Here is a 21,061-nt window from a genome sequence, read left to right as displayed (position 1 = left end):
ACAAACAAAGAAAAAGTGAGGGAAAACTTGTAAACTTGGCCATTTAAAGAGAACAGGAGAAGAAAAAAAGAATCCAAGGGATAGTAGGAAGAATAGTAACCTGATCAAGAAGAGAACCTATGGATGTTATTTTCAAAGCAGAGAGTAAAAAGCTCTGTGAGTGAGGGAGAGAAAGGAGAAGGCACATGCAAACGTGTGACTGGCAGCAAGCACCCTGCAGCAGCAGATCCACAGAGCACTGAGGAGGGATCGTTAGATTTTGAATATCAAATTAAGATCATTTTTTTAAAGTTCAAATTACGAATTTGCTTTCATTCTGCTCATGACTTTTCTTCATTGGCATAAAATATGTTTTGAATCAGAGAAAAGTTTTAGTTCCTGAGATTGCAAAATAGAATCATGTTTCTCTGTGTTCTTGATGTTCCTTGCAGGATATGGCCTCTGTGCAGCCAAAGCCCAGTATCCCATCGCTGATTTGGTAAAGATGCTCATTGAGCAAGGCAAAAAGGTCAGGTATGTGTTCACATTGAGGGGTTGCACTGTGTGGGACGATACAGGTATAAAAGCAAATAAACAAATGACTTAAAATAAGGATTGTTTCTTAAGTTTTTAAAATTGCTATTGTAAAGTTGATGTACAGAGAGACTACAGTCAGGGAAAGAGTACTTGTTTTTGGTGGGGGTACAAAATGTCATCCCTCCCTAGTTCTCTACCAGTTTTTCCCTCCCATCCCACTCACCACAAGTTGTATAGTTCATTGGATGATTGATCCTTAAAGTGACATTTTCACAGGTACTCTTAAGTAAAGAAACTTAAATTGGGAAGAAATGCCTCTACACTTCTTACTACTTAGTGTTCTCTGCTTCTGGGTAATGACATGAAGTCTATCTATAGATTTATTTTTTGGCAACACTGGGCTTGAACCCAGGGCTTTGTTCTTTACTGTGTGAGCTATGCTTCCAATCTTAGACTCGTTTTGGAAAGGAAAATTTTATTGTTCTAAATTTATTAGTTGAGAAAAACCAGAAGTTGTGTTTCTGTATGATTTGATTTGGGGAAGGAGAGCAAGCAGAGCATTTGTATGACATTAAATGCTATTTTTTGTTTGTTTTGGTTTCTGTTCACATTGATGAGCCTCCAAAATGATTTTTGGAGAGGAAGTCCCAGAAATAAATCTGTGGGCTGGTTATTCATTGCTTGCTGATTTCCCTCTCAGACTCTCAAGGTGGAAAACATTGCTGAAAATATTCTTTTTTAAAATTTCTCCATACTTTTTGAAACCTGAATTAACACAACAGCTGTTCCTGCCACTTCCCTGCTCTTAGGAGGATAGTAGGCAGACCAGAAACGTGGAGGATTCTGTATGCCTCCATATAACCTTAGGTAAAGAGTTTGAGGAATCTAAAAAACAGGGCAATTAGTGATGAGCTTGGTGACATTGTGGTACCTCACATCTGTTCTGCTCTGCTTTGCTCTGTTCTGTGCCCCATCTGGCTCTCTGTTCTTACTTAGAAGTCAGAGAAGACAGTGCCTGGAGTCATTCCCAGAAGGTGCAGTGCTGTTAGTTAGTGGGCAGGGAGATTCACCAGCAGTTACATAGTCAGGGTACCATAAGTCTGAGTGACAAGAGAGCTTTGTAAGTAGAATGAATAACATCAATGAACTGAACTGTTAATGTTTATTATGAAAAAAATTCCTTTTAAAGACTGAGAGTATGGCTAAATGGTAGAGCTCTTACCTAGTATTTGTTCATCTGGGGTTTGATTTCCAGTACTGCTCTACCCCTGCAAAAAAAAAAATCCTTGTAGATTGTGTGGAGGGACAGTAAGAGGGCTTGACCTCAGTGCTAGCCGTGAGCTTTTCTGCTCAAAGCTAGTCCTCTACCATTTGTGTTCTAGCTGTACTTCTGAGTGTTTTGGTTAATTGGAGATAAGAGCTGGGACTGGTTTCAAACCATAAGCCTCAGATCTGAGCCTCCTGAGGAAGTAGGATAACAGATGTGAACCACCTGTACCTGGATCCCTTGTAAAATTTTAAAAGATCAAACCTTACACGTTTGTCTGGAAGCAGATAAGAAAACTCATAGCAGTGTGCCTTATACTAGTCTGTATTCAGAATCCTGTTCTTCCTGCTGAATGTCCCAGCTGCTCATATTGGCAGAGTTAGCAGCTGTGCATCAGCAACTGTGCCAGCTGTGTTTTTCTTCCTCTCTTCCTATTGTTGCTTTCTTTTCTACCAGTTTTCTCCCGTCTTTTCCCTGAAATCTATGATTTATGTTTTTTAAAAATACATAGTCACAAGACTACTTTGTACTAGGACTTGAATTTCTTTTTTTTTAAATTTTATTTCTTTGTTCTCAGGGTAATGTATAGAGGGTTACAGTTACATTCGCCAAATAGTAGGTGCATTATTTCTCATACAATGATACCCCTTCTCATGTTTTTTCCCCATTTCCCTCCCCCCAACCCCTCCCAGCCATTTTGTTTTCCCCCTTCCCTTTCCTATTTCAAATTACCAAATAAAAGTATATACAATATATACCAGGTAACAAAGTCAGATACAGTGACAATATGAGATTGACCAAAGGGCAACCTAAGAGAAGAGAAAAAACATAGTACATTAAGAACATCAATCACACAAGATAAAGCTCTTGTTTCCATATCCTGGAGATCCTTTCATTTAGTCTCATCCTATATGACTTTATGTACCTAAGTTTTGAGCTATTGTAATCCTCTGCTAGGAGAGTTCTCAGTGTGTACTAGTTATATCAAATGACGGAAACGATCGAGTCTATGTTTCTTTGGGTCTGGCTTACTTCACTTAATATGATTTTTTCCGAGTCTTTCCATTTCCTTACAAATGGGGCGATGTCATTTTTTTCTGATGGCAGCATAGAATTCCATTGTGTATTAGTACCACATATTCTTGATCCAATCATCTACAGAGGGGCATCTGGATTGGTTCCATATCTTTGCTATGGTAAATAGTGCAGCAGTGAACCTTGTTGTGCTAGTATCTTTAGTATGTCCTTGTTTCTGGGTGATTGGGTAAATGCCTAGTAGTGGAATTGCTGGGTGATAGGGGAGCTCTATGTTTAGTCTTTGTGAGAAACCACCATATTGCTTTCCATAGTGGTTGAACAAGTTTATACTCCCACCAACAGTGTAGTAATGATCCCTCCTGGCCACATCCCTGCCAGCATCTGTTGTTATTAGATTTCTTGATTCTGGCCATTCTAACTAGAGTGAAGTGTAATCTCAAAGTTGTTTTGAATTGCATTTCTTTCTTTTTTTTTTTTTTTTGCCAGTCCTGGGCTTGAGCTCAGGGCCTGAGCACTGTCCTTGGACTATGTATGTGGTACCGAAGAATCGAATCTGGGTCTTCATGCATGCTAGGCAAGCACTTTAACCACTAGGCCAAACTCCCGGCCCTTGAATTGCATTTCTTTTGTGGCCAGAAATGTTGAGCTTTTCTTCATGTGTTTATAGGCCATTTTTATTTCCTTTTCAGAGAAGTCTCTCTTTAAGTCTTTGGCCCATCTTTTAATAGGATGGTTGTTTCTTTGAAGATTAGTTTTGGAGAGATTCAATTTTTTAGCCATAGATATATTTTAGATATGAGGCCTTTGTCTGTTGTATGATTAGTGAAAATCTCCCACTAAGTGAATTTTTTTATTGAACTTTCTAGCTATGTCCTTTGCCATACAGAAGCTCTGCAGTTTAATGCAGTCCCATTTGTAGGACCTGAATTTCTTTCTTTTTTTCATATATTTTTATTGTAATTAATAGAATGGTTACATTATATTCACTAGATAGAAGGTGCATTACTTCACAGACATTGATACCCTTTCTCATGCTTTGGTCCCCATTTTCCTCCCTCCACCTTCGCCCCTCATCTTGTTTTCTCCCCTTCCCTATCCTATTTCAAATAACCAAATAAACATATATACAATATATCAGATAAGGTAAAATACTGTAACAATATGAGATAATCAAGGGACAGCAAAAGAGATAAGAGATAACATAGTACATTAAGGACAACAATCACATTGTATGGCTCTTGTTTCTATATCCTGGAGGTCCTTTCATTTAGCATCATCCTATATGACCTGAATTTCTAAGAGTTGGATGATTTTTCTTGTTTAGTGATGCTCCTAAATTAATTAAAGATGAAAGATGAGAAAAATCATTCTTATTCTATAAGAAGTTTCCTTTTAAAATTATTTATTCCTGTTTTTTTAATAAGACACTAAATTAGATTATCTTTTTAGTCATGATCTTATGACTTAGAACATGTGCAGAGCTGAGTAAAAGGGATGTGTTATTTTCAAAAAATAAATGATCTTTATTTTATGTATAGGTGAAAAAGTCTATTGTACTTGTAATGCCTTCATTTGCCATTGGAATATTTAGGGGATGTATAGCCACCACAGTACAATATATAGAGAAAGCTTGCATTCATGGTTCAGTTATCCTCAGGGAAGGGAATGTTTAATACGTCATATTTCTTTTTTTTTTTTTTGCCAGTCCTGGGCTTGAGCTCAGGGCCTGAGGACTGTCCTTGGATTTTTCTCAAGGCTAGAACTCTACCACTTGAGCCTCAGCACCACTTGTGGCTTTTTCTAAGTATGTGGTACCAAGGAATTGAACCTGGGTCTTCGTGCATGCTAGGCTCTACCACTAGGTCAAACTCCCGGCCCCGTCATATTTCTTTTAATATCCACCCTTCAGCATAGGTTAGCCATCTTAGAAATCCAGCCCATTCTTAGACTGGTCAATACAGATTTGAAAAATACAGCTTGAAAAAATCAGGGTGAGAAAGAAGTGAATAAGAAAGAAAATGTATCTGAAAAAGGTATTGGGTAGGTGGTGTTTTAGATTCTGACCTGATTAAAAGCTTTATTTTATCTACAGGACCTGTTTTCTGATGATTTCTGCCACTGTATATAAAAATAGAAATAATTAGGGCCGGGAGTTTGGCCTAGTGGTAGAGTGCTTGCCTACCATGCACAAAGACCCGGGTTCCATTCCTCGGTACCACATACATAGAAAAAAGCTGGAAGTGGTGCTGAGGCTCAAGTGGAAGAGTGCTAAGCCTTGAGAAAGTTCAAGGACAGTGCTCAGGCCCTGAGCCCGAGCCCAGGACTGGCAAAAAAATAGTAATAATTAGATTTATGATTTATCAGAAAGATTTAATTATACATACATGAATGGGTTCTCACTTATAAATCCCTTTTCCTGAAGCAATTTTGTGAATAGAAAAGACTTTTCATGAGAGCGCTTTTGTTATTTTGCATACTTTGTGACATAATTTACTACAAAATATTTATTAGTCAATTTGTTAATAATTTATGATACAGAATCAGAATAAAATTATTGTTCTGTCTGGTTTCTCTGTGAGTTAGGAGACATTACCAATTTGCATTCATCCACTATTTTACATTAAAGGTACAATTATAACTTGATATATTGCAGTGTGTTTTATTTCCAAATGTTTTGGGTTTTCAACATAAGCTTTATAACAGGTTATGCAAAGCTTGTATTTGAAACAAATAAGGAGAGGACTATTACAGTGAACATGATGACAGTAGACAATCATATTTTTTTCCTTTCTAGCTTCTGTGGGGAAGATCTTTTTTTTTTAAATTGAAAGAGAATCACATAAACTTTGTTGATCTTGCTGCATAAAAACGTGTGTCATCATAGGCGATTGCAAATTTCCACGACAAAGTTAGGATTGTACGAGCACAAAGATGTGAACTTTGTTTTAAAGAGGCAAATGTGTGTTTAAACAAGCGATGACTGCGGCAGTTACCTCCTATTTTAATGAAATAAGTCTGTGTTTACAGTTTGCGGTAATTTAGTCCTTTCATCACTCTGGGGAGCTCCCACGGTGTTCACTGAGTGCAGCTGCTGAGCCTCTGGTTTTAGTAGGTCTTTGTGCCTCAGGACCCCACCATCCCTAGCATCCAGATGTGGTGACATACTTGCACACATCCCCTGTGGAAATGTGCCAGTACGGACATACGATTGTCATCAATTAGTTATGCCCAAGTGGTGCCAAGAAAAATTGCATCTGTCATACCGTCTGTCTGGCTTCATGGCTTGTGATTGATTTAGAGACACTCCTGTTTTCCTTTACTTTGACCATAGACATAACATGCTCACAAAAGCCCGCCATCTTATAATGAAGCTCATGACATTTCATGACAAGAACTCATCTCAGGACATCTACGTCATGCAAGTTCACTGACTTAAGCTTTGTGTAATGGCCAAGACCAGTGCTTTGCAGTGGTCCAGAATGCCTGTGCACATTTACCTAACTTATTGTGGATCTTGGAGAGCATTTTATGACAAAAATATTATAGTAGAAGAGTACAGTTTTTCTTTTTAGTCTCCAATCTTTGCTTTACAATGACACTTTTTTATATAATACATACTTTAATATTATATTGGTCCATTCAGTATGTGTATTTTAACAAATGATAAGAATCTGTATAATGCAGTTGAACACATAAGATTAGGATACAATTATTACATTGAAAGTTGGTGTTTATAAGTTACAAATATGTACTCTTTTCCAGAGTGCTTTTTTAATTAAAAAATATTTTAAAAGCATTTCAGACATTTGTTCATTTTCCCAGTGCAAAGGAAGATTGTTCAAGTCAATTTACCTTTTTTCCTGAAGAATAAAGGGGAAGGATAAAGAAACCCCAGAAAACACACTCATCATATCTCTCAGTACTACCTTCTCAATCATATTTTGCAGTAAATCCTTGTCACTAGATTAGTTTATTGAAGTTATAGCCTTGTAATTACTATTCATCCCTTGCTTCAAATGTATTGCTTTTCTGGTGAAATGTTTCTATTTATATAAGTAGAAAAAAGTTAGCAGTGCAAGAGAGTGATTTAAGTTTTGTTTTAAATTCCAGTTGTCCAATAGAGTGTGAAAAGAAAAAAAAGCACCATTTCAAGATGAAATGAATTAGGTATTTTGGAATTTATTTATAGGCTGGGTAATAAGTTACTCTGATTAATACATATCAAAAGATTTTTCAGGTGCATTTTTCTTTGTCTTGTTATTCGATATACTAAGTCAGTAATGCAGGTTAAAAAAGATTATAATTTGCACCCTCCTTCAGTCTATTTCAAATTCAGCTTTTGTCTGCTAGGTCAGTTTTACAGAAATTGAGCTTTTAATACAAGCAGAGGTCGTTTTCTGTTTTAAAATCTCCCAATTAAAAAATAATTTTTTGGGGTAGCTTGCCAATTTTATAGGTGAAAAACACGAAGAGAGTAGATAAACTAAACCACAAAGTACACAAAATGCAAAAAGATGTAATACATGCCTCTTTTCCCATTTGTATTCAGTGGAAGTTTTTTTTTCAAGTAGCTGAACCTTCATTAAAGAAAACAAAACAAAAAAATATATATGAAAAAGTGAAGTACCTTCCAATTCCAGCTTGCAAGAGTTGCTTGTACGAAGTTCAAGAACAAACCTGTTGACACTTTTTCATTGTAAAGATAGTATTCCCAATGAGTTAAGAACTTTTTTCTGATATATTTTCTGGCTTCTGAAGTAATTTTGAATTTGTGGTAAACATCTTTTATCTTGCTTGGATTGACTAACCATTACTTTATTTGGTGGGAAGTACTGGGGTTTGAACTCAGAGCTTTGTGCTTGCTTACTTAGCTAGCTGGTGATCTACTGGTGATATGGTGAACCATTTCATTTGCTTGTTGATGGCTTGTTGATGGAGTCTCTTGGACTTTCTCCTAGGCTGGCTTCATACCTTGGTCCTCTGTATCTTAATCTCCTGAATACTGTGATTATAGAGGTGAATAGCTGGAGCTTGGCCACCTTTTTATCAATGTTCAGCCAAAGCTAGTAGTAGTTTCAATGTTTGGTATTACTTACATAAAATTTTTTCAGATTAAAATGTGTGTATGTATATTTGTGTATAGATAGACATAAGTACATCCGGGAAATTTCAGGAATGTATGGATATAGGCACATATATCTGTTGATGCTATAATCTATTGTTCATCACCTGTCAAAATACATCAAGATAGAAGTAATACACCTACTGTCTGGTGAATATAACTTTATACATTACCCTGTCAATAAAAAAGAAAATAAAAAAGAAAAAAATCAAGATAGCTGTGGTGTTTAACAGTATTTTATGATTTTGTATAAATTTGCTATAGCCTTAAATATCTATTATTTTAATTAAAAAATTAGCACATTGAAGACATTAAAGATGAACTATTCTGTCCTCCAAAAGAAGTATGCTTGTTTTCCTTTTCCTTTTCTTTCTTTTTTTTTTTTTAGCCAGTCCTGTCTTGAACTCAGGGTCTGAACACTGTCTTTGGGCTTTCTCAAGGCTTGAGCCACAGAACCACTTCCAGCTTCTTTCTATATATGTGGTACCGGGGAATCGAACCCCAGTCTTCGTGCATACTAGGCAAACACTCTACTACTAGGCCAAACTCCAGGCCCCTGTTTCTTTTTCTTAATGAGTTCAGTGTCATTCAAATGTATAGAGTTTAAGCATCTAGGACTTGTTGTGTTTTTGGGTGATAGAAGAATTAAGATATGAAAATTTGTAAAGTAATAAAGGCAGGTGCTTCTGAAAAGAATGAATTCAGTCAGGCTGAAGAACTAATATGGTATTTATTTTCCCCCTGTGGGTTGTAGGGATTGAACTCTGGGCCTGGGTGCTGTCCCTGAGCTCTTCAGCTCAAGGTTACCATTATACCCCTTGAGCCACAGCCCCACTTCCTGTGTTCTAGTGGTTGATTGGAGATAAGAGTCTCATGTTCTTTAGTGCCTGGGCTGGCTTTGAACCACAATCCTCAGGTCTCAGCCTCCTGAGTAGCTAGTATTACAGGTGTGAGCCACTGCACCCCTCCTAATATGGTATTTGAGTGAATAAAAACACTATCTAGCAGTTTTATTGTTGTCTTAGTAGTATACTTTTTAAGAAAAGAGATAATTGTTCATATCTATGGCCATGTGTAAGGACTCTGTATCAGGAACTGTTCTGGGTTTTGGAAATGCATCAGTGGGTACTACAGACAGGACTACCGTAGTCCTGTGGAATTAATATTCATTGGGAAATTAGGTAGTAGGTTTCAAGATATTTTGAATTGGGGTCACTGATCAGCCCAGTCCCCTTACTCGGATGCTAGTTAAAAAGAGGAAGAACAATGGTAGAACAGGTTCGTGGATCAGAGCTTCAGAGCTATAACTGGCACTGTAAGGTGGTGTCTTAGCCCATGCTTCTGGTTTGCCCAGAGAATGTGGTGTTATTTCACACTGAGCCAGACTCGTTGAATAAACAGGGAAGGAAGGATGGATTTCTGGCTGTTATTTATATAATTGGCTAACCAAATCAAATTTTAGATGGCAGAGAATAAAATGAGAGGAAGTATGTGCATTCACTCACATATATGTCAAATCTATTGTATAAGATTATCAGTGGTCTTCCAGATCAAGGTGTCTGCTAAGGTTTTCCAGAATGACAGCCTTCTCCCCAGACTTTGTACTTCCTCTGTCATGTCTGTGCTAAAAGTCAGAACTTCATATGCCAGGTAAAGTTCTCATTAGCCCTACCATACTAGGGCTCATTCCTTAGACTTTCCTGTTCCAGGTGTGCCAGTGTTTGAGGAGCAATCCCTCATGGATGAAGCCACTTCTTCTGACCATCAGGGTGATTTTTGGCTGTTAGCTCAAGTAATGTAATGAACTCTTTGAGTTTAGTTTATTCAATGAGGTTCATGTGAACAGAATATAAATAGGATCCCTCCTTCTTCTTACTTCTCTCCAGATTCCTCTATACCTTGCTTATAATTTTCATGTGCTGGTGTTCATTGCATTCAAGATCCATTAAATGACATTATTGAAGTTATCATGCAGAAAATATATGAGAGTATATTATTCCAGAATTAATGCTGAATAATAATGAATTTTTAGTTTTTCTTATATTACTCTTCATGGTTTTCCTTATCATTTTGGAAATAAAAAGCAGTGTTAGGGGGCTGGGAACATAGCCTAGTGGTAGAGTGCTCACCTAGCATGTACAAAGCCTCAGAAAAAGCTGGAAGTGGGGCTGTGGCTCAAGGGGTAGGGTGGTAGTCTTGAGCTGAAGAGCTCAGGGACAATGCCCAGGCCCTGAGTTCAAGCCCCAGGAATGGCAAAACAAAACAAAATAACAAAAAAGGTGGTGTTAGTAGTCATGTAGTATTTATTCTGAGCTTGGTAGCTGGATTCAGTTCAGTTATAAAACTAGACTTAAATACAATCTATAATAAATCTCCTTGGTGTCGAAGAGGTAGTTTGTTTGTGGTGCTACAGAGGATTATGCTGATGTTTGTGCCTGGTTTTCCATGGACAACTTCTCATCCCTTTGAATGGCTTCTGTGTCACATATGACTAGATGGAAAAATTGTGCCACTGAGATATTCTTGTAAACTCTTTGACATTCATAGTTTCTTTTCTTCCTAATGAAGGGAAGGTACATGTATATACCAGATTTTAGAACCCAAGTAGTGACTCAGTCCTTACTTACCTTTACATGAAAAAAGAAGAAGAAGAAGAAGAAAAAAGGAAGTCTTACTTTTTTATTTCCCCCAAGTTGGCCTTGAACCATGATCCTCCTGATCAGGTGGGATATTAGTGATGTGCTTAAGGGAACTTTTTACATGTCATGCCCAAGGGAAGTCTTTTTCTGTTAGTTGTGTCTCTGTTCCAACAGAAACCTAACCTGTTCATTACCAATGGTAATTTAAGTAGCATTTTCTAATTTTGTGTGTGTGTGTGTGTGTGTGTGTGTGTGTGTGTGTGTGTGTGTGTGTGTTTGTGTGTTTGAGCACACATGCTCATGCACTTTAAAAAAGGGAGACTGGGCATGGTGGCTCATGCCTGTAATCAAGAAGCTGTGATCGAAGGATCTTGGTTTAAAGCCAGCCTGGGCACTAAAGACTATGAGACTCTTATCTCTAATTAATCACTAGAAAATAGGAAATGGTGCTGAGGCTCAAGGGATAGGGCAGTAGCCTTGAGCTGAAGAGCTCAGGGACAGCACTCAGACCCCAAGTTCAAGCCCCATGACTGACTAAAAAATAAAAAAAATAAAGATTAAGGGACCTCTGGCTATCAGTCAGAAATTTTGATTAATAATATGGTACAAAGCAAAGAAACTTGCCATTTTAATGTTTTCCTAGATGAAATGAATAAATAAATGGAAGAAATTATTGACTCTAGTAATGGATTCTTTCAACTCCTCCATGGGTTCACTTTTATCATAGATCATTGCAAACCCAGAATATACTGCTACTTGAGGAACTCCTTATTGAATCTGCAGTGGGACTTTTTGCCTGTTTGGTGAGAGAACTCTGAATGTAAATTGGAATAATTCCACATAAAGGATTCCTGCCCTTGATAGTAGTTGGACTGGAGGAACTTTGGTGGTCTGTTCATCATTAAGGTGGTTGTAGTTTTTCTTTCACTTGATTTTAATGTATCTTTTAGAAGAGTGACTGCCAAGTCTGTCCTTGACTTTAGGGGCTCAGAGGAGGTCATGAGGTCACTCAATGTTTATAGTGCCTTTCAGGGGACACTTATGCTGTAGACCCCCTAACACTGAAATACCTGACCTGTGACCAAGTGTGTGTCTCTCACAGGAAACTTGTTAATGTTGGTAGATGTCCTGTTATTCTTGTCTGTGCTGGGCCTAATTCATTCCTATCCTATTTTCCCTTTGCTAAGGTCACCCTGGCAATAAAGAGTTCTATTTGGGTATATGGGTCAGGTGAAACACAGAGAAGGCAGGCAAACAAGATACCTGACATAATAATTATTCCTTACAGACCTCTAAAAGAAGAGGGATACTGATGAGGGCCAAAGGGAATATCATGTCCAACCAACAGGATGATTTGGAGAGCAGAAGGATCTATATGTCAAAGCCTTTGTTGTGTTCTGGGGCAGTACCTTAGCAGCTTCCCATGAAGAATTCTGATTTACAAGTTCAGAGATAGTAGGTGGGGGACCAAGTATTTCCGATGTGCTGTGAAGTGTCTACTGTAGCATATGTGGACAGTCCACACAGGACATAGTGGTTGGTCTGTAGGAGTCAGGGAGGGCACATATATATGTCCTCCAGGTGGTTGTTTAGGGAGGTACTGGTTCAAATATGGGGAAAGGAAAGCCAAGGCTTGGAAAGTGTCCAAGATGACTAAGCTTTGCTTCTTCTTTGACACTGTCTACCCTATATTTAAATTGGATGCTGAGATAACATCACATTATATGTCTGCACAGCAAGTTTATTCATTTATAAATATTTATGGTTTATAACCCAGAGGAGTAAGTAGGCTTTCAATAAGTGAGCCATCTTTTTATTTTCTCTTTTTATCCTTTTCTTAATCTGTCCATTTCTGAAGTGGTTAGAATAACCTATTTAAGAAAATTAGGATAATTCTACCGGGAAGACAGAATTCCAGACTGCCATCAGTAAACATTCCCCCATACAACTTAATTTTTAAAGTATAAAACAGTAAAGAAAGGAAAGCTGACCTTTTGAATAACCTGGATGTGGAAAAAATTTTGTTCAATGATTCCCAAAACGTGTAACAAAATAGTTGGAGGTTGTAAAGAATTTCTTTCCTTTTCTTTTCTCTTTTGTTTATTTATCTTTTAAGTATGGAGATCCTTTTGAGTATTTAACATAGGAAGAGACTACACAATGGGAAAATACTCTCCATACTTGAGAAAGAGGCTCAACTGTCCCGAAGTTTCTTTGTCTAATTGTTGAATTAGACTGCTCAATTCAATAAGCCATTTGTCATGCTTTATTGAACCCCGATCTGGGCATTTCCATATGCCAAAAGGAAAATGTAGTTTATTTGGGTATTTGTGGTAAGATCATGTGGTGCATGTTGTTTTATATTTGTTAATAGTTTCACATGCTCAAGAACAACAGCTTAATTCACCCTGGTCAGAACACATTGTTTCCATGGATGATGGAAATTCATCTTGCTGTGCTTTTTTTGTTTGTTTGTTTAAACATGTGGGATCCGAAATCTAATGTGAGGTTGCACAAAACTGTTAGCAGTGGGCTTTTATGTCATCATATGTTATAAAAGAAGCTTTCAAAAAATGATACGCTGTGAATAGTTCCTTTCTCAAATTTTATCCATTTACTGTGATTCATGAATGGTCCTTACATATTCTCTTAGTTGTTTTCATTCTTCCTTGGTTAATTAGAAAAGATCAATTGTTTTTTTAAAATTAGAGTTTATTATTTCACTTCTTTTTTTCAAGCTGTGCCTGGGTCTATTCTTAATTAGTAACTCAGAATTGAACTTTTTTTCCCCATTATATAATATTCTATGACCATTTCTCATTCTTATATTTAAGAGACAAAATGGCGAAGAGTGCTGGTGTTTTCCTTGTTTCAAGATACTGAGGACACTACCTGAACGAAAAGATGACATTTGTTCTATCTTTCATATAAAGCTTGACTTGTTTCCCTAATTGTGTGTTGAAAAGGTGAAAGTGGCCATTTGAAGATAGATAAGATGCTTTATGCCTGTACATCAAGATTAGGGAACCAGAGATGGAGAAGATCACAGTTGGAGGCTAGTGTGGGCAAAAATATAGCAAGACTCCCAACTGAGCCAGTCACTGGGCATAGTGGTATAGTATATGTCTATATGAGACTTGGAAAATTGCAGTTTCTGGCCAGCTCAGGAAAAAAAGTTCATGAGCTCACATCTAAACAGATAAAAGTAGGCATAGTGGCACATGTCTGTCATCTCAGCTATAGTGAAAATATAAACAAGAGGATTGCAGGGCAAAAATTGAGATGTTAACCTCAAAAAGTATGTAGGTCTGGCTCAACTGGTTGAGTGTCTGCCTAGAAGCATTAAGCCTTGAGTTGAAACACTAGTATTAAAAAAGGGGCCTCTGTCCATTCTACATGAAAGTATTGGTTGTCTGCCATTCCTCTGTCCATCCATCTGTCCATCTGTCCTCAGAGGGAAGGGCTGTCATCATTTGCAGGAGGGTATTAAAAGCCTCCTTCCCTCCTAGACCACTGTGTATGGGGGAGAAGCCTTTCCCACAGGCTAGGTAGGTGCCTCTCCATCCAGGGAGGGAACCGCTAGTCTCCACCCTGCCCAGAGACTCACAGTCACGAATGTAATACTTTCCTGCTAAGATTGCGTGTTTGATCTCTGCCCATCTTTTCTTTAAATCATTGTGGCTTATTCTGGAATTTTGTAGTCCTCACATTGTACCAGTGTGCTTTCTAGAAGCATCTCTTTTATAATCATCTCTTGTCCTCTATAAGTCCACCACTGCACTTTATGTTGTTTGTAACTGTTGAAATCATGAGACACATGTGCCAATTACAATGCTAAATTTTTCTTAAGGAACACCTTGGCTGTGTATAAATGGAGATGTTTTGTGGCAAAGTCCCTGGAGTTGTATTGTCAACCTTGAGACTTGAGCAGAGCTTCAGGTGGCAATGACAGTTGCTTCCTGAATGTCTTGAACCCCTCCTCACTGTGCCCAGCCTGCCCTTTCTGTACAAAGGACCCTGCCTGGGTGCTTAATGCCACAGCACTGTAGCAGACCTGAGCTGGGGATGGGATTCAAGGAACTCCATGTAACCCTGACCTGACAGCATTGTTCTTTCAGCCAGAGGCAGACAGATGCCTACTGGGGAAGGAGGGGGGCTCTGTTGTGCCTGAAAACATGTCTCCTCCACCCTCCAAGGCTCCATCCTCAAGAATTCAGCTTCTGAGTCCAAATGTTTACATAGCTTTTGCACAAAATTACGCCATGACCTGTGCACACCTGCCATTAATGCCCCGTGTCTGTGTTCTAGAATATTCAGCAGAGCAGAAAGAATGATGCTGTCTTTATTAAGTGAAAGTAATACCTAAAATACAGCGTGAACATGCACATATGTCTGTGTCTAGGGCAACTTTTTTTTGAAAGATATACACAAACTTGTTAGCTTATGTGGGTCAAATTTTAGTCAATTTTAAATTTTGTGTCTTAGGATTTTCTACCAATAAATATGTATTTGCTGGCATATTCCTATAAAGATATTTTCATGAAAAAAAAAATAAAAAAGGGGCCTGTTGGCCAGGTGCTGGTGACTCATGCCTAGTAATATTAGCTACTCAGGAGTCTGAGATCTGACGATAACAGTTCAAGACCAGCCTGGGCACGAAAGTCCATGAGATTTTTATCTCCAATTAACCACCAGAAAACCAAAAGTGGTGCTGTGGCTCAAGTAGTAGAGCACTAGCCTTCAGTTGAAGAGCTTAAGGACAGTGCCCAGGCCCAGAGTTCAAGCCCAACAACCGACAAAAAAAGGGGAGGGAGGCAAGTTTAAATTTGACTATCAGCATAAATGTATATTTGAATATAAGTTATGATCAAGTTCTCAAATTCAGTTTTCATATACTATTAGTGTAGTCTGTAACTTTAGTCTTTACTGACTGTATGCATTTTCTAGTCTTTTTTAAGTTGGTGCAAGCACAGGGAACTTCTTGATTTTATTGGATTAATTTGACATTTACTGATATTTCAAGGTTGAAATTAGAAAAGCAACCTAGAGTGTGTTGATATAAACTAACATTTGGTTTTTTAAATATTTTTTATTGTAATTAATAAAAGGGTTACATGATATTTGCCAGATAGAAAGTGCATTAATTCACATATATTGATACCCTTTCACATGCCTTGGTCCCCATTACCCTCCCCTCCGTCTCCCCCCCGTCTTGGTTTTCCCCTCTTCCCTATCCAATTTCAAATAACCAAATACAAATAAATCCAATATATCAGACAACAAAGTGAGATACTGTAACAATATGAGATAACCAAGGTACAGCAAAAGAGATGAGAGATAACAGTACATTAAGGACAACAATCATTCATTATATGGCTTTTGTTTCAATATCCTGGAGGTCTTTTCAATTAGCTTCATACTATATGGCCTTATGTATCAAGATTTTGCTCTATTGCAGATCTCTGCTAGTAGAGCCCAAGGTTTCTACTGATTATGACAAATGAGGGAAACCATTGAGCCTAAGTTCCCTTGAGACTGGCTTACTTCACTTAATATGATTTTTTCTAAGTCTTTCCATTTCCTAACAAATGGGGCGATGTCGTTTTTTTCTGACAGCAGCATAGAATTCCATTGTGTACAAATACCACATCTTGTTGATCCACTCATCAACTGAGGGACATCTAGGTTGGTTCCATATTTTTGCTATGGTGAATAATGCTGCAATGAACATTGTTGTGGTAGTGGATTTAGTATGCCCTAGTTTCTGGATGGTTGGGTAAATGCCAAGTAGTGGAATTGCTGGGTCATAGGGGAGCTCTATGTTTAGCCTTTTGAGGCACTGCCATACTGCTTTCCATAGTGGTTGAATGAGTTTGCACTCCCACCAACAATATAGTAGTGATTCCTCCTGGGCACATCCCCTCCAGCATCTGTTGTTATTCATTTTCCTGATCCTGGCCATTCTAACTGGAGTGAGGAAGACAAATGGAATAGAACTGAGGACCCAGATATTAAACCACAGACCTATAGCCACCCAATCTTTGACAAGGAAGCCAAAAAAATAGAATAGAAGAAAGACAGCCTCTTCAACAAGTTGTGCTGGCAGAATTGGTTAAGCACCTGCAGAAAACTAAAGTTGGATCCTTCTTTGTCACCCTGAACTAGAATTAACTCCAAATGGATCAAAGACCTGGAGGTAAAAGCTGACACACTGAAAACTTTACAAGAAGGAATAGGAAATACATTAGACCTCCTTGGCACAGGTCGAAACTTTCTTAATAAGGACCAAGAATCACAACAAATCAGAGAAAGGCTGGATAAGTGGGACTGCATTAAACTGCAGAGCTTTTGTATGGCAAAAGACATAGCTAGTAAGTTAATTAGGAAGCCTACAGAGTGGAAGAAGATCTTCACCAACCACACAATGGACAAAGGCCTCATATCTAAAATATATCAACAGCTCAAAAAATTGAATCACTCCAATACTAATCTCTAAAGTAACAACCATCCCATTAAAAGATGGGCCAAAGACTTAAAGAGAGTCTTCTCTGAAGAAGAAACAAAAATGGCCTATAGACACATGAAGAAATGCTCAACATCTCTGGTCATAAAAGAAATGCAAATCAAAACAACTAAACTAACATTTGTAAAAAAATGTACTCTTTTGTATTTTGTGGGTATTAGAAAATGTATACACTTGAAAATTATAGATGAGGGCCCGGGAGTTTGGCCTAGCGGTTAAAGTGCTTGACTAGCATGCACAAAGACCCGGGTTCGATTCCTCGGTATCCCACATACACAACCAAGCCGGAAGTGGCAGAGACGAGACACAACCAAACCGGAAAAGTGGCAGAGACAAGACTGCGACGGCGACAGAGAGCGAAAGAAGCGAGCTGAGCTGAAGTGAACAGAGCCCAACCGAGTGGTGGCCGGAGCGAGCAGGGCCGGAGCGAGCAGGACCGGAGCGAGCAGGGCCGGAGCGAGCAGGACCGGAGCGAGCAGGACCGGAGCGAGCAGGACCGGAGCGTGGGGGAGCGAGCCGAGCCAGAGCCAGCGAGGCTGGAGCGAGAAGGGGCCGGAGCGAGCGGGGCCGGAACGAGCAGGGCCTGAGCTAGAAAGGGGGCCTAGCCGGGCCGAGCGAGCGGGGCTGGAGCGAGCGGGGCCGGAGCCAGCGGGGCCGGAGCGAGCGGGGCCGGAGCCAGCGGGGCCGGAGCCAGCGGGGCCGGAACGAGCGAGCGGGGCCGGAGCAAGCGGGGCCGGAGCGAGCGGTGCCTGAGCTGGAGGGGGAGCCTAGCCGGGCCGGAGCGAGCGGGGCCAGAAAGAGAAGGGGGCCAAAAAAAAAAAAAAAGAAAATTATAGATGAGCTTTGTATTACCAAATATCTTTGAATAGCATATTATAATAACAATGTACATTTATTGAATGCTTGCATCAGCTGGGCACTAGTCTAAAGCACTTGGTATGAAAAGCTCAAACAAACTGCTCCACTGCCATTTCATAGCAATCCCCTAAGGAGATTGGAGATCGTGTTATCAAAATCTCTGTTTTCTCATGTTACATATGAAGAAACTGAAGTGCATAGAATTGTTCAAATACTTGGGGTCATCTGTAACTCTATTTCCCTATTTTCTCTCTCTCTTCCTTTTTTTAAAGTAATATGGGAATGTAAACTCTGGAGTACTCTGCCACTTGAACCACATCTCCAGTCCCTTTTAAATCTTTTCAGATATTGCCTTTGGACCATGATCCTTCTACCTATCGCTGCCTATGTAGCTGAGATTACTGGTGTGAACTATTCTATCTTATTGGTTGGAGTCTTGTTGACATCTTGCCTGGATGACCTTGGAACATGATCTTCCTGATCTCCACCTACCAAGTAGTTGGGATTCAGCTACTGTCTGGTCCTTTGTTGTTTGTACTTTAAAGGCCAGATTCTTGCTAAGTAGTTGAGGCTGGTCTTGAACTTTCAGTCTTCTGAGTGCTAGGATTATAGGCATGCATTGTCACAGTGAGTTTTCCTAAATTCTTTCTCTAAGGAGAAAGTTTATGTATCAGTGTATCTTATTGGGTATACTAAGTTGTTTCAAACACCTCCCTTCTCCTTCCCCACCCACCATGGGCATCTGCAATAGAATGCCAGTCACTGTGGGAATGGGTTCATAAAACCTGGCTCCTGTACTCAAGGACCTCCCAGTTGGATGAGCACAGTCATGTCCAGAGGGAGTTAGAAGGGGATGTATAAAAGAGTTTGGGGAGCACAGCGGATTACTCTGTAATCTCATTTTTTCCATATAATTTTTATTGTAATGAATAGAAGGGTAACATTACATTCGCCAGATGGAAGGTGCATTACTTCACATACATTGATACCCTTTCTCATGTCTTGGTCCCCATTTCCCTCCCCCCCACCCCCACCCCTCATCTGGTTTTCCCCCCTTTCCTATCCAATTTCAAATAATCAAATACAAATATATCCAATATATCAGATAACAAAGTGAGATACTATAACAATATGAGATAACCAAGGGACAGTAAAAGATATGAGAGATAACATAGTACACTAAGGGCAACAATCACTCATTATATGGCTTTTGTTTCTATATCCTAGAGGTTCTTTCATTTAGTGTCATACTATATGGCCTTATGTATCTAGGTTTTGCTCTATTGCAAATCTCTGCTAGGAGAGCCCAAGGTTTCTACTGATTATGACAAATGAGGGAAACCATTGAGCCTATGTTCCTTTGAGTCTGGCTTACTTCACTTAATATTAATCTCATTTTAATAGTTATTTTTTTCTATTGTACAATGTTATCATGGGCAAGGATAGATGACTATGCTTTTCAAGCATGTGTATAATGAAGGATTATTTACATTGTTAAAAGGGAAGAACTGAAAGGCTCATAGGCTTTGCATTTTAGAATTCTGGATACTCTACATGTGGTGATGAAACATTTGATGAGCTTTCACCACCATTTCTTGGAAATCAATGGTCATGGCCAATCTCTGTCTGATGTAATTACTCTCAATACATATTTTGGAGATTAGCCAGCTACATGAGCTAATCACATTGACTCATCAGTGTGTCTACAAATTTGAGTGTGTTCTGTTATTTCTCTGAAAACATCTCTTTTAGAGTCTTTTTATTTATTTATTTATATATTTTTTTGTTGGTCACAAGGCTTGAACTCTGGGCTAGGGCCTTGTTCCTGAGCTCTTCAGCTAAAGGCTAGTGCACTTGAGCCACAGTGCCACTTCTGGTTTTCTGGTGGTTAGTTAGAGATAAGAGTCTCACAGACTTTCATGCCTAGGCTGGCTTGGAACTGCGATCCTCAGATCTGAGCTTCCTAAGTAACTAGGATTACAGGCGTGATCTTTTAGAATCTTATATGTGTTTTCCTCTAAACGTAAAACTTTAAAAGTTAGTATAATCAGTTATGCAAACAGATATAAAATGATCTGTCCTTAGGGCTATTCAGTATAATATGACAATTGTGATTGCCTGGTGATTATTTACCCTTCATATCTAGCCAAATAGAACATTGTTTTTTATTTTTTTTGCAATCTACAGTTAAGGCACTAGAATAAAAATTAATGTATTTAGATGTCTTTGACTTTTTTTTTTTTTGCCAGCCTTGGGCTTGAGCTCAGGCTTGAGCACTGTCCTTGGACTTTCTCAAGGCTAGAGCTCTCCCACTTGATCCTCAGCACCACTTCCAGCTTTTTTTTTTCCTATGTATGTGGTATTGAGGAATTGAACTCAGGTATTCATGCATGCTAGGCAAGCACTCTACCACTAGGCCAAACTCACGGACCCGAGATGTTTTTGATTTTTAACTTGATTCAAGGCACCTCTGTCAAAATATCAGATGGTAGCCATATAGATTAATTAAAAACAAAAATATTATAATAGTATAAAAACAAAAATAATAAAGTTAAATAGGAAATACTGGAACTGGGGCCGGGAGTTCGGCCTAGTGGTAGAGTGCTTGCCTAGCATGCATGAAGATCCAGGTTCAATTTCTAGGTCCCACATACATAGAAAAAAGCCAGAGTGGTGTTGTGGCTCAAGCTCTAGCTTGAGAAAACCCAAGGACAGTGCTCAGGCCCTGAGCCCAAGCTCAGGACTGGCAAAAACAACAACAAAAAGAAAATACTGGAATCAAGGAGGCATACATAATTAAGTAAAAAAAGTAAATTACAGAGTATGTGTTGGATTATTTAGCTAAACTAGAAGCCTTGATTCATAGACTTGGGAGAGCTTTGTGGTCCTAAATCATCCTTCCCCATCAACATGTATGTCCTAATCCTGAAAACCTGATTGGACACTTGACTTGAAAAAAGGAACTATGTATGGACCTAGGGAAAGCATCCTGGACATGTTTAGATCACACCAGTGGAATCAGGTCCTGATAGGTTTTGATTTTGTAGTTTGTAGCACTTTTCAAATTTCCAGTGTGGGGGTCACAATTATTTTCTTAA

At 38.8% G+C, this 21,061-nt stretch overlaps 1 protein-coding gene across 3 annotated transcripts in view; it reads left to right on the top strand.

The window, feature by feature from the left end:
- Positions 1-21,061, top strand: part of Nnt (nicotinamide nucleotide transhydrogenase) — a 101,808-nt gene that overhangs the window by 74,173 nt on the left and 6,574 nt on the right. For all 3 annotated transcript variants that reach the window (XM_090331966.1, XM_090331968.1, XM_090331967.1), the window contains exon 19: positions 432-513. In XM_090331966.1, coding sequence (XP_090188092.1) covers positions 432-513 — 82 coding nt within the window. The remainder of the gene's footprint in view (positions 1-431; positions 514-21,061) is intronic.

This window comes from Megascapheus bottae, chromosome 4 (genome assembly GCF_031878675.1).
Source record: "Megascapheus bottae isolate mThoBot1 chromosome 4, mThoBot2.hap1, whole genome shotgun sequence".
In the NCBI taxonomy this organism is placed as follows: Eukaryota; Metazoa; Chordata; class Mammalia; order Rodentia; family Geomyidae; genus Megascapheus; species Megascapheus bottae.
The sequence above is the reverse complement of the archived record's forward strand: the minus strand, read 5'-3'. Positions and strand labels throughout refer to the sequence as shown.